The 14,576-nt window shown below is 43.0% G+C and overlaps 1 protein-coding gene across 1 annotated transcript in view; it reads left to right on the top strand.

Moving 5' to 3' along the window:
* BMPER (BMP binding endothelial regulator) overlaps positions 1–14,576 on the top strand; it is a 236,716-nt gene that overhangs the window by 24,054 nt on the left and 198,086 nt on the right. The window contains exon 3 of the mRNA XM_012461299.3: positions 8,113–8,212. Coding sequence (XP_012316722.1) covers positions 8,113–8,212 — 100 coding nt within the window. The remainder of the gene's footprint in view (positions 1–8,112; positions 8,213–14,576) is intronic.

Raw genomic sequence — 14,576 nt, 5'->3', positions numbered from 1 at the left:
TAATAGGTTTTCTATAAATGTGGAGTGTTACTATTCTTAATAGTTCAGCAACCTACCTGCAAAAAACGGTATGTTATTTCATTGTTTGGTTAGAGATGGATCAGCTTTGTTTGTGGCCCTGACCATGGAAGGGATTCGCAAAAGCAGTGGAGGCTGGGGTTGCAGAAAGGTCTGGAAATGCCACTTTACCTTAAAGGCTTGTGGCATAGTATGCAGCGGCCACAGTTGACACCTCCCATCTCTTGGACTAAACTCAGTTGGGAAGGAGGTCTTGGGGGAAACCACTTCTTTCAGCTGGGAAGTTTGCGTCCCTTTCCCTTTCAGCTTCATCTTCTTCACCTTAGAAAGTTTTTATTCATTTTGTCTTTCTCTCTATTTTTTTCAAGTTCTGTTGAGTCGAGAGATATGACCCAGAGCCTTGTGCTTGTATGCTTAGGCTTCGTGGCTGATCAATCTGCCTTTTATTTTTTTCTTCCAGATATTTCTGTGTAAGAGTTATGGGGAAGTCAATTTTCCTATCATTAATGAAGAATGAGCAAGGAAAAGCTTAATTAAAATAATAAATCATCAATCAAATTTAATACTGCCATTGGCAACCACTGGGCCATCTCAGGGCCCCCCACCCATGTTCCGCTATTTTTTTCCAAGAGATTGAGAACAGATTTTGTCCAAAGGAGACAGGCTGGAGCAGGTACAAGCTTGCATTCTGTCCTCTCTGTGAGTTCATGCTCACTTGTTAAGGATTTCCTCTGACCAAAGGTTGTAGAGAGGTCATCACTTTATTTTACCATTTCCAATGATCAGAACTGCTGATAAGCAACGAAATCTCATTGGGTGCAGTGGCTCACAGCTGTAATCCCAGCACTTTGGGAGCCCAAAGTGGGAGGATCGCTTGAGTCCAGGAATTTGAGACCAGCCTGGGAAACATAGTGAGGCCTTATCTCTACAAAAAAATAAAAATAAATTAGCCAACTGTGATGGTGTACGCCTGTAGTCCCAGCTACTTCTGGAGGCTGAGACAAGAGATTGAGTTTGGGAGGTTGAGGCTGCAGTGAGCCATGGCTGTGCCACTGCATTCCAGCATGGGTGATGGAGCAAGACCCTGCCGCAAGGAAAAGCAATGAAATCTGGCCCCTTTGGGTCTTTGGTTGCTGCCACACACTTCTTTTCTTACCTTTTGTTTCCATCTCTTCATTCTAGAACCTTGAAGGCTTCAAATCAGGTCTGCTTGCCCAAATCCTGGCTGATCCCTTCCATGGCACCTCTCATAGGTTATCTCATACCAGGGCAGAAATGTGGCAGGAGACCTCATCTGTTTGACCCTGGTGGTCTGTCCAGAAAAATCTGCAGACTAGCTTAACTACATACTGGTCTATTCCTAAAATCTCAACAGTCCTATTGGAGCTAACCTAATTTGAATATGATACTCCTATACATTTTAGTGCTGTGCGTTATGAACTAACCTTCCCAGCTAGTCCCATAAGCCAGACTGGGAACTGGTTATGTTCCCAGGTCCACTGCTCGCTGCTTCTTTGAGAGATCTGAGACAGTTAGCTTCATTGTGTGCCATTTCTCCGTCTGCAAATCTTAAGAAACCTGTGAGGATTAATGAAATAATGTCTACAGAGCTCTTTAGAAGAAAGGTGCTATGTAAACATGAAGTATTATTCTTCTGTTTATGAGTAGTATAATATTGTCTGGGAGAAACTGTGACCTGTATTCAAAAGTGCTATAAAGTTCCCTTTGGCTCTCTGGGATCTGGAATTGTGTTACAACGGGAATACTTCAAGGAGAAGTTGACCTCTTTGACTTCATACACAGAGAGACTAGAAATTCCAATGAGAATATACACGTTGATGTGGGATCAGCTTCCCCTGCTCCCTCCTCCTTGAGGCACTTGAAATAAGACATCCATATGCCTAACAACAAATTCCTATTTGAGCCATCTTGAGACTCTCCACGTGGAACACTATCGTGTAAATTTTCTGATAAACATTTGAGTAAGCATGAAAGTGTCCTGTTTGTGCTCACCAAGGATGATGGCTTTCAAATCAAGGTGAGATTCTCTTTCATGCTTCTTGCTGTGCCGGAGGTTACACCGCAGTGTTTGTGTGATCTGTTGATGCCTGTTGTCTTATTCCTCAAGAGCTTGTAGGTTTCTGGAGACTGGGACCCTTGCTGCATGATTTCTGTCATGTGCCAAGGCTTTGTTTTTCACCTTTGGAGCCTCCACGGCTAAGCGACATTTCCTCTCAAAATTGCCAGGCTGGGGCATCTGTCCTAGGAGCTGATAACATAGGAAATTGGCTATTTGGGATAAATGTGGGTCTACCTCCAGGGGTATTTGTATTTTGGTGGGGAATTCTTGAAGGCAGCAAAATCTGTAAGCTCTTCTCTAAAAAAGACTACCGCAATGAAATGACAGGGGACTATGTCGCTTTATTCCCTGAAGTCACACTACCTGGCCTGTGTGCTTCATTGACATATTGAGTATTGTTCACTCGGGCAGAAAAACATAGCACAACCTCACAGCCTTCTTGATTTTCTGAAAAAGGATCTGCCACTTTGAATTTGTTAGTTTGCCAAATGACAGCTGTTTGCCTCCCAGGCAGGCTTTGCTGTCATCAGAGACAGGGATGGAGAGAAAATAATGCCATCATCTAGGGGAAGGGTCTCGTGCTGATCTGCCACCTTCGTAGCATGGCTCATCAAATGAACGATCAGCAGGCAGGCATGAGGTATTTTCATGTCCACTCTTCTGTGATGGTGTTTCATAGTCTAAAAATAAAGGATCCTACCTTCATCTTATTAGCTGCTGTGTTTTCCTCTCTAGGTTTTGATTCTATTATTTTTTATTATAAATGAAAGGTCAGGGAATACTTTTCGTATTCCATGGTAGGATTGGTTCTGGAAGAATCTTTGGAAAAAAAAAATACGTTCAAGACATTGGGGCTTGGAATAGAACAGAAGCATCTCAAAAGAAGGCACACAAGAACGTTGCGCAGTGGTGGTCTGCTATCTTCTCAGTACCCCTCCGCGCTATTGCTCACGGGAGAGCTCATTTCCCTCCACACCAGACACCGGGAAATGCTCCCGAGGCGCTGGCGGTCTCATGGCTGCAATTCAGGAGACCAGGGCACTCTGTGCTGCCATCGCGTGGCAGATCTCAGGCACAGCAAACTGGTTGCCGGAATCCTGTTTGAACTTGGCTTGCGGCTGGAGCTGTGGTTTGGCTCACATCCTTATAGAGCTTTGTTGCCAGTCATGTTGATTTTCAAAAAATGTTTTACTCCCTATGCCCCCTTTTAGTTTTTCATGTTGACACTTCATTTAATGTGCCTCTAGGGGCTATGTTTTGGGTTTTGATGTATTTGATCAATGTTAGAGAATCGGTTAACGATTTTCCCAAAAGGAGGCAGTAGTGCAGACAGACACCTTCGACAACAGGTAGACCGCTGACTGGCAACACTGGCAACCCTAGAAAGAGGGACACACGGGAGGCTGAGGATGAAAGATGCAGTGAGGTTTATTGCTCTTATTCATCCGTTAGGTTCTGACCTTTTCCTTGAGTGCATTTTTACCACTATTTCTCTTGTTTAGATCTGAGAAGACTTAAACCCAAGCTGGAATTTGGGGAAAACTGTTTGAAGATGCCAGTCTGAGTTTTGGAGGCATGATAGGCACATCCCCGTTGATATCCAAATTGGAACGACTTTCCTTGTTACCAGAAAACAGCTGGTGTCTGCAGACCTTCCCGTGGTTGGCCATGACACAGGCTCCTGGAGTCGCTCTGCTCTTGTTAGAGAGTTCCTGTCTGGAGCCACCAGGAAGGCACCAATCTCCCCTGGGGCCTCGGGGCAGGAACATTGTTTTGTTCTCTTCTGTATTCTGAAAGCCTGGGAAGTAGCAAAGTGCATTTAATGACAGATCTCTATTAGTATTCCAGATCTGTCTCTTCGGCGATCCTGGGCAAGATTCCTAACCTTGATCCTTCTTCTGTAAGATGGCGATCATGAGGAATTTATGGTGTAAAAAATGCACATAAGATTCTTAGCACAGAGCCTGAACACACATAGAACGAGTTCAGTAAGTGTGAGCCAGTATTAGAAGATGTTTCTTGAATGAAGATGTGGACAGAATGAGCCACGACCTCGAGCCGCGGCGGTGAATGACACGTAGTGCGTGTAGGCATGAGGCAGCTCGGGGATGAGGGAGTCCTGAAGGCCTGGCTTTGCGTGTGCCACTTCTCACCAGAGCCACTGGCTCCAGGACAAGTGTTTTTGTCTCTTGGCAAAATTGGGAAAGCGAATGGAGTGCTCTTAATTAACCTGTGTTTGAATTTACTCTGTAGCTGCTGGACTCAATTAAGGATATGGAGGAAACCAGGCTCTCACCAGCAATTCCCTGAGCTTTTAATTTTTTTTCTTGGAAGGCTGGGGATTCCAAAGACATACTCCACATCCACACCAATCAGACACCAGGGCGATGATCAGATATGGCAGTTCTGTACCAATGCGACCGTTGATAGGATATTTAAAAACCTCCAGTGTAATCAGAGGGGGAGAAACCCACTGAACCTACAGCTAAGGTTTAGGTTTGCTTTCTGTGTATGTACAAAAAAAAAAATTCCAGATGTGAATCTACAAACCATCTGGTTGGAATAACTTTTATGCTGGACTGTAATTACAAGCTATTTATTACGAATCTTGGGATCCTGTGATGGATTCTGACCGGCTCCCAGGTTTCTAAGTCAGCAAAGAGTTTCTATATTTAAGCGAGTGTGTACCTTCCCATTTATCAGATCCCAGATTAAGTCTTCACTTTGACTGCCCCTAGAGCTTTGAACTCTCTGTATCTGAAGATTCTTCCTTTCAGAGAGGAGATGAGCTTGGGAGTGGCCCTTGGCTAGGGCTGCAGCCAGGTTTGCTGAATGCATAAAGCCAAAAAGTTCTGGTAACGGAAGCTCTGTTAATGAAGTTCCTTTCACAATTGTCCTGGGGTGGGAGAGTCAGTATCAAAATATAGCTTGCAAGAACTACGCTTTTCAAAACAAAGTTACTGTCAACAGTGCCAAAGAGCATATATACCCCGGAGGGAGCAAGAACCCGTCATAGTTCAGAGACAGAGAGGGCAGGGTCCAGCCTTCTAGCCCGAGTGACCTGTTTGGATGGGACTGCCACTCATGACCGTCCTGGTACTGGAAGATAGGACTTTGTTAATCTTCTCCTCCATAGCTCTGCTGCATAGGTCTACGTCGTACTCAGAATCACTACACATTCCTTTGTAGCTCCGGACCGTTGGTACAAATGCTTTATTGAAACTAAATACATAATACATACAATGAGATTAAGACAACATAGAAGTCCGCATAGTTATATCCTGTTCTTTGGCCATTGAGGCAGCTCAGTGGCTGAGCCTGGTCAAGCCAATCCGCAGCTTTACTCACAACTTCAAGATTTGATGCTAATTCTTTTGGATTTCTATAGTTATTAAATACATGTCTGTGTGGAAAAAAGAAAGTCCTTAATGACTTTGGCGGGAGTGGGGGAGATTATTAATTTTTAAAAAATATGTCTCTTTAATTTGAATGGTTGCCATAACAATGTATGACTTTTGTAGCTTAAGAAAAAAATTATAAAAATAAATCTAAGGACCATGACTTATAGTTAGCCTTGATGCCACCATCATCATGGAGAAGACGGGGTGAAGGAAGGAGTTCTGGGGGACGTGGGGCCAGCATGCTTGGCTTCAGATTGTAGGTCTGCTGTTCACAAAGGGACTGTGGACAGCTCCTTATCCCAGCTCAGCCCCAGTGGCCACAGAAACACTTTCCCAACAGCAGTGGTTTTCAACCCAACGTTTGTTGGAATTACCTGGGAACTTGAACAAATACCCATGCCTGGTCCTTAGATGAACCAGATCTGAGCTTCAGGGGTTGGGAGACCACACCAGTGTTTGTTAAGAACTCCACAGGGGATACTAATTTGCAGCTAAGGATGAAGGCTACTATCTCACAGGATTTTAGGGGTAAATGAGGTTAGTCCCTTGCGGGCACGCACCATATACAGATCCCCAAAAAAGAAAGAGAGAGAGAGAGACTGGATGATGGATGAGTCAGGTCACCCTCCCATCATAAGGAGAACCAGAAAAAACAAAACAGTAGCAGCAATCCCTGCAGGTGCGGGGTGCAGGTAACTGTGGTTTGATCTCCTTTCTCTGGGTGTTGGACAAGTCCTGGGACTATTCAGGAATATTCACCACGTTCATCCCAGTGTTCCTTAACTGAAATGAGAGTCGTTTTCTATGTGTACTATTCAGTGGACAAGTTTGAGCAACGCTGGTCATGGCTTATTGTTTCTGTGCCTCAGTTGGTCTTGCAAAAGCCATGGGGTAGGGAAATAACAGGACTGATGTGGGAACAGCTGTAGGCAAGGCAAGGCCCAACCCTCCCCATAGAACTCACTCTCGGGCAGTTGTGACTATGAGTCAGAGGGAGTGGGGTTCTGGGACTCGCAGATGTTCTGATCTTTGAGAGGAGAGGAGATGGCCCAACCTAGATTTATTTTAGAATTAGACCCTGGAAGCGTCTTGGGGGGCTCTGGAACTCGCAGGGAATTTCAGGGCGGCATAGAAGGTGACAAGTTTTATTTTAGAACTACCTTAGGGTTGGACCGTGGTGCTTGAGCTTGGTTTGGGCTCCCAGACTCCAACACACACACACACACACACACACACACACACACACACACACAGAGACATGCAAACACATACGTGCACACACACAAGCTTGCAGGCACACGCACATACACACATGTACACACACAAAGCACTCAGGGACACACACATGTGCATGTGTGCATGCGCGCACGCGCGCGCGCACACACACACACACACACATCCCTGCAGGCTTCCATGTATCTCCTTGGTTCTGAGGAAAAAATGGTGAGATCTTCCTTAGTTTCATGACATTGAAGCATACTGGTTATACTTGAGGAGTGTCTCAAATTTGTTGTCAGGGCCGAGTCTGGATTTCTGTTTTATTAATGCATATTCCAAGACAGTTGTCGATTCATTTCAAGGTGAGCAGAGCTGGCCAGTTACTCCTCTCCAACCTGCCTCCAAATCAGGCACTCGTAGTCCTTGCTGTCACCCAGGGAAGGGCATAGGTGTGCACACATTTATGTCTTCATCTTGAATTCCATCTCTCCCACTGGAAAGCTGGGTACTCTTGGAAAAGTCAGCTGCCTTCTCTGAGCAGCGGTTTTCTTGTTTGTGAAATGGGGATAATGATACTGACCTCACAGAATTTGAGTGAGAATGAAAGCACCTAGCATGTGGTCACCACTTGGTAAAGCTCACATTGTGTTGAATTTTTGAGACAGTATTTTTGGTTCAGGTGCATACAATTCACATACAAGCAGACATACACAGTCACATTTGTATCTTCTCTAAGACATTTTAACAGCTAACCTTTCAGGAAAAAACCAAAGATGCAAATGTTCACCACACTTTCATTAGCGTAAGTGCTAATGTAACGCAGCTGTCCCACAGCTACAAAACACCGACGACCGTGTCTCTGCTTGGAATGTAGAATATTATTTTTTCTTTTACCGAGCTGATTCAATACTCAATTTTGTCATTATTTGAGTTGGAACTTTAGATTTCTGCGTTTTAATGCACTCTACTATTAAGGATTGTTGGACAGCCATGTGAAAATATTTTTGTTCTCACGATGTAGTCCTGGCTCAGGTAGCCAAACAGGCAAAATATGGTTTACATAAATATTATCGTTTCTGTAGCGTGTACTAAAAAGAAACCTTAGAACAGAGCGGGAGACAACTTCTCCCTTGGCAATCGGTTATCTAGGTGAAGCTGGCTTTTTAAAGAAGGGACTTTTCATCTCCTCTCATCCGACTCTGATCTCCAAAGTCCTGCGTTCCTGGGTGGGAATTTCTGTTTCAGAGACAGCAAAATCCTATTTGGTCTCACAGTGTTTTCTTGCCAAGTAAAGGCAACATAAGAGACGGGCTGGGAAAACCTCTACCATGTGTTAGGATTTGGGGAATTCTGTTTGATGTTTATTTCAAATGTCTCCTGTCTCTTTTTACCTAGAACAAGGAAGTGACATGTAAGAGAGAGAAGTGCCCTGTGCTGTCCCGAGACTGCGCCCTGGCCATCAAGCAGAGGGGAGCGTGTTGTGAGCAGTGCAAAGGTGATGGATGTCTTGGCCGTCTTCTCTCCTGGCTGCTGCTTCAGGCATTTTTATTTCTCTTTCTCTCACCTTTCTTTTCACTCAGCTCTTGGCTGGGGTGCACGCGAGTGGGGAGGAGAGGGTGGGGGTGTGTGTGTGTGTGTGTGTGTCTGGGGCTGGAAGGAAGGGTGCTCTCCTGGAAGAGAGCTGAAACTATGTGAGCATCTGCATATTTGGTTTATTGTCTAAGGCAGGTTGTTAAATTGTTGTAGAGAAGAGGCAATCACCATGCCCTGCATATTTGTACACACGCACATGAACATATTTTGTCAACAAGTTTCAACACTCAGTTTTTCCAGGCTCCACGCTCACCCTGCCCACCTCTGCCAGAGAAGTCTTTAAGCCTGTACTTTATCATTTTGGTCCTAAAATTTTCCTTTCCATCTAAAGTAGATCTAAGTCCCTTTGCCTGTCTTTGAAGCATCTCTAATGTCTCCTTACTCCAGCCTCATTTTCCACTGCCCTCCAGCCCCATGCTCTGTCTGGAATGTGCTGTTCCTGGTCTCACTTCTCTCTTGGCCTTAGCCCAGGTCTTTTCCCCAACCTATCTGGGTGCTGCCTGTGTTCAAGCTGCCCAGCCCTTATCTAACCTGTTCCCCTTTAGATTTCTATGACCTCCAGAAGCCCACACGGATACTGCAGTGGTGTGATTTTTCCCCTCTGTGTTTTATGTAGATGGTCAGCTCCCTGGGGATTTCACACTGTCGATATGTCAACAGTGCTTCACAGCTTGGGGGCACACAGGAGGCAGCATTAGCCCAGTGTTCAGGGTGTGGGCTCTGGAGTCACCCTGTTGAATCAGAATCCACGTGTACGGGGTGGCAGAGTGTTCCCCAAAATTTCACATCCACTTGGAATCTTAGCATGTGACCTTGTTTGGAACTAGGCCCTTTGCAGATACAGTTAATTAAGATGAAGTCATACTGAATTTGAGTGGCTCCAAATTCAACGTGACTGGTGTCTTTATAAGAAGAGGAAGAAATAGAGACAGATAGAGACACACAAAGCATAGCAGAAGCTGGAGTGATGCTGCCACCAGCCTAGAGCGCCCAGAGCCTCCAGGATCTAGAAATGGCAAGGAGTGATTCTTCCCAAGTGCCTTCAGAGGCAGCATGCCCTGCCGACACCTTGATCTTGGACTTCTAGCCTCCAGAACTGTGGGACAATAAATGTCTATTGTCTTAAGCTTCAGGAAACTCATCTACCACATTTCCATGTGAGCAGGGGGAGATATGGACCCTCCCTTGATCTCATCACCTCATTTGTTCAATCAGGACAGCAGGATCAGGCACTGTGGCTCACGCCTGTAATCCCAGCACTTTGGGAGGCCAAGGTGGGCAGATCACTTTAAGTCAGGAGTTTGAGACCAGCCTGGGCAACATAATGAAACCCTGTCTCTACTAAAAATACAAAAATTAGCCAGGTGTGGTGGTGGGTGCCTAAAATCCCAGCTACTGGAGAGGTGGAGGCAGGAGAATTGCTGAACCCAGGAGGCAGAGGTTGCAGTGAGTCAAGATCATGCCACTGCACTACAGCTGGGTGACAGAGTGAAACTCCATCTCAAAAAAAAAAAAAGACAAAAACAAAAAACGAGGACAATTGTGTTAGAGGGACTAATATGGAAAGATGCATTCATTGTATTGCATGTCACCATCTCTCAGGTAATAGAAGTATAATTGGTGCCTTTGCCATGCTTCACAGGCTCTCCGTTTGCGGCTCCATGATTGGTCGTGTGGTAGGGAACTTTGTCATGCTGTAGTGTGTAGCCTTCTTTCCTTCTTGACCTGCTAGTTCCTTTATCACCACCCATTCCTTCTCTTATCCTAATCTTTCAAGGGAAAGAGATACCCAAGACAAACACATTTCCTGAACATTCTTTTTTGGCTTAAGATGATAAGCCTCTTCTAACCAAACTGGACCCAAGAATAGGCCAGCAAGTACAATGTCCTGAGTTCTCTTCCTAATGGAAATCCCAAGGCATTGGTGGGAGGTCAAGAGTCCTGCCCTTCCCTGAGGCGGATCTTCATGAGAGGGATTCCTGAATGGGGGATATGGTTTGGCTCTGTGTCCGCCCCAAATCTCTTCTTGAAGTCTAATCCTCATAATACCTATATGTCAAGGGAGAGACCATAGGTCTCTCAATTACCTCAAGGGGAGGTAATTGAATCGTGTCAGTGGTTTCCCCTATGCTGTTCACAAGATCTGATGATTTTATAGGAGGCTCTTCCCAATTTGCTTGGCACTGCTCCTTCCTGCTGCCTTGTGAAGACAGTGCCTTGCTTCCTCTTCACCTTTCGCCATGATTGTTAAATTTCCTGAGGCCTCCCCAGCCATGCTGGGCTGTGAGTCAATTAGGCCTCTTTCCTTTATAAATTACCCAGTCTTGGGCAGTTCTGTGTAGCAGTGTTGAAAATGAACAAATACAATGAGTCTGACTTTTCAGGTGCCGTGGGGTGGATGTTAAAGAAGCACCTTTCATTCTCTCTCTTTCTACTGCATAATACAGTGCTTGTCTCAGGGGTTTTAAGGGACACAGTCTTGTTCACTCTTAAGTACTGGAGACTCCCAGTATTTTGGAAAGTTTTGGTTTTTTTTTGATTGGAATTGTAACGTATGCTCATAGGAGAATCCTCAAAAAATAGTTTAAACTGTGGAAAAGCAGGAAAAAAGAATCTCACCATCCAGAAGTAACAATTGTTATCATTTGATATATTTATTTCTGTATTTTCCCATGTAAAAGTGTTTACAGGGTTGATATTTTACTACTCATATTGCATTATTTATATTTTTTCCCACTTAACATTAGGGCATAACCTCTGTTGTTTGGACATATTGTCCTTAATAGATGCATAAGATTCTGTTGTAAGAATGCACCAACATTCATTTGGTTGTTTCTGACCACATTTTGGGCAGTTAGGTTGTACCTTGGATTTTAGCTTTGAGTTTGAGTAAAGGTGAGAAGCTAAAACCAAAGAGCCTTGTATAGTAAAGGAATAAGAACTGGAGGGAGACTCTCACGAGAGCATTCCCTGAGGCCCCTCAGATCTGAGTGTTAACCCAATCTGAGTTTGGCCTCCCAAGAAATCCCAGTAAACCACTCTGTAACTCTTTTGCATTCTGCATTCATATAGAAGGAAACAACAACAACAAATCAGTGTGTAGTAGAAATTCTGAGACAGCAGTAGCAGCTGCATTTCTGATAAGTCCTCTAACAAGCACCTGCATATTCATGCTGAAGTTTTGACTGTTCTTGCTCAATGAGAACAATTTAGTGAGGAATCATAGTAATGGAGAAGTTTGCTGATAATACTTTACTTTAAAAATAAATAATATCTAAGCATGATTGTCTTAGGGTCAAAGAATTTATATATATTATATATGTTAGAAATAAAATTATAATAATTTTAACACAAACATATATATTTATCTATATAAATATATATATAAATATAAAACATAATATTCAGTGGAGTCTCCTTAGCAAATAAATGGAGCCTCATTTTTCAGAGCATTTAACACAGTGGTTCCCAGGCTTTTTGGCATCAGAGACCAGTTTCATGGAAGACTATTTTTCCATGGACTGGGGTTGGGGGATGGTTCATGGAGGGGACACACAGAAGTACCATCTGGTTGAGAAGTTCTCTGGGAAGTCATGTCCAAGTGCAGAGGGAAGGTATGTTAGTCCATTTCCACATTGCTATAAGGAAATACCCAAGACTGGGTAACTTATAAAGAAAAGTGGTTTAGTTAACTTACAGTTCCACATGGCTAGGGAGGCCTCAGGAAACTTACAGTCATGGTGGAAGGCACCTCTTCACAGGGCAGTAGGAGAGAGATTGAGAGCCAGCAGGGAAAATGCCAGACACTTATAAAACCATCAGATCTCATGAGAACTCACTCATTATTATGAGAACAGCATGAGGGAAACCACCCCCATGATTCAATTACCTCCCACTAGGTCCTTCCCACAGCATGTGGGGATTGTGGGGATTATAATTCAAGATAAGATTTGGGTAGGGACACAGCCAAACCATATCAGAAGAGAAGGAAGATAGCTAGCAGGCAAGGAATTGGGGATGTGCCTGGGAATGCTTTCCAGAAGAGCAATGCATATTTATGAACAAGTAAAAGTTAATCACATTCAAGAAAGGGCTGCTCTGCAAAAGGTTCCCAGGTGAAGGTTCTGGCACACACAAAGGCATGACATAGGTCTTAGTCATTGCCTGCCACTCAAAATCACCTGGGAAACTTGTTAAGGTATCAGTTTCTAGGCTTCCTTGAATTGAACAAATCTGAATTAAAACAAATCTGTAATAAGTTTTTGTTTGTTTGTTGATTATTTGAGGAGGGGTGGAAGGGTCAGACAAAAATATAACAGCCTATCATGACTTTGACTTATTTTCCTCCGAAAAAGATGCTGATATTGAAGAGGCAATGGTAGGAGAGTACATCTACTTGAGGACAGAAATAGGAAAGTTCATATTTCAAAAGTATTCTTAGAAAGGTTTGTGTGTGCATGGATTTGTGTTCCTGTTTTGTTTAATTGCATTGCTCATGTGTTCCATTCGTTCATTAATTTAACAATTATTTACTAATCCATGGGCCAGGTGTTTATGGAATAGTGCTGCTTACCAAATTGTCCTTAGCTTTTGTGAAGCTAGAATATTCCTTAAAACAAAAAAGTAAGTAAATGATAACTAATTTCTCTCAGGCAAGTATTTCACTGTGCTTTTGAGATTATTTTTATACTAATAATAGTTACACATTTTTATCCAAATTGCCTAACAACTGAGCAGAAGATTAATCTAATTTGAAAAAACTCAATATTGTTTGATGAAAACAAATGAGATCATCGGGAGTCAAACAGATGGTTTTGGCAGCTTTTCTGTATTTACTTGGACTGAAAATCACCCTTTAATGTGGGGTTCTTTTCTGAACAATAATGTATTTGTTATCTGAATATATGTTTGTTATTAGTACATCATAAATGAATAAGGTGTGTTTCAGACATTTGTAGGTCAAATTCCATTTTCTTTCCTTATATAGAGCATGAAATATTAATTGTCCACAAGAGTTTGATGAAGGATTGAAAAAAAAAACCCAGTATTTTCATTTGTCAAGTGGGGTTTATTTTCCATAACCTTTTCTCGTCTTTGATTTTTCTGTGTGTTGTCTTGTTTTTCTATGGGGTATGATCCCATGTGTTGCATTTGTTAATAGTTTAACTTTTATATTTGATTTAAAAATACTATGATGTCTCATGAAATGAAAAAAAAAAGGCAAAATATAAATATTTGCACATCAATTTTCAAAATGAGACCAACTGCCCTAGGTTCTATTAAATAAGAATTAAAGAGCAAAACATGCATTGGGAAATTTAAAAGAATTGAGCTCATTTCCATAGACCAATTACTGACCAATGTAAAGGGGGACTATGAATAATGGTAATAGATTAAGCATTATTAATTATAGGTTGCCTTTTGTACAGTAAAAGGTCATGAATGAGGGACCTTCTCAGTGCTGCTTTGAGAATGACCTGGAAGATGATCATGCCTTTCAGAATATTGCTATGTGGTTGTTTTGGAGGGAGGCAGCCACTTACCATATGTAGAAATAAACATTTCAAAAACTCTTATATGAAAATAATCACACTTTCTGTGGTGGCAGAGTGAATTGTTTATTGTTGAAATGTTTTAAGATGGAAAGACTGAGTTAGCCATGTGCCATTCTGGTTGCTTACTTTTAACCAGACTTCTTTTGGCAACTGTAAACATGCATTGCCGCTGAAACAAAAGAGTGGTTCTTTCCTCAACCTCTGCTTTCCTTTCTTTTAGACATGGCCAAATTCTCTGGTAGTTATTATATCTGATCAACCTGGATGCTGTTTGCCCCAGGTTTTGTGCCCCAAATAAGAACTGAGTTGCCTTCCCCTGAAAGGTCTGTCTGTCATGCAAACTACATTGTGAAAGAATTTTAGAGAATACTTTGGAAGAAAAGACAATCCACTAATCTTAGGCTTTCATAGATAGAGTTGTATTCAGCCCTGAGGTGGTGGTGATCATTCTTCTGATTTAGCAGATGGGAAATCTTACATGGTGAGAGAGAGTGCACAATTGCTGAGAGGCAGAGGGGGCCTTCCGATTCCCACTGTCCCATTCTTGCTTGGCATGTAATATGGTTCGGCTCTGTGTCCCCACCCCAATTTCATGTGGAATTATGATCTTTGGTGTTGGAGGAGGTGCCTGGTAGGAGGTGACCGGATCATGGGGGTGGATCTCCCGCCTACTGTTCTCATGATAGTGAGTGAGTTCTCAGGAGATCTGTT

Source organism: Aotus nancymaae, unplaced genomic scaffold, assembly GCF_030222135.1.
Source record: "Aotus nancymaae isolate 86718 unplaced genomic scaffold, 86718_ANA_hifiasm-v0.15.2.pri h1tg000025l, whole genome shotgun sequence".
Classification (NCBI taxonomy): domain Eukaryota; kingdom Metazoa; phylum Chordata; class Mammalia; order Primates; family Aotidae; genus Aotus; species Aotus nancymaae.
This window is presented reverse-complemented; position numbering and strand designations above follow the sequence as displayed.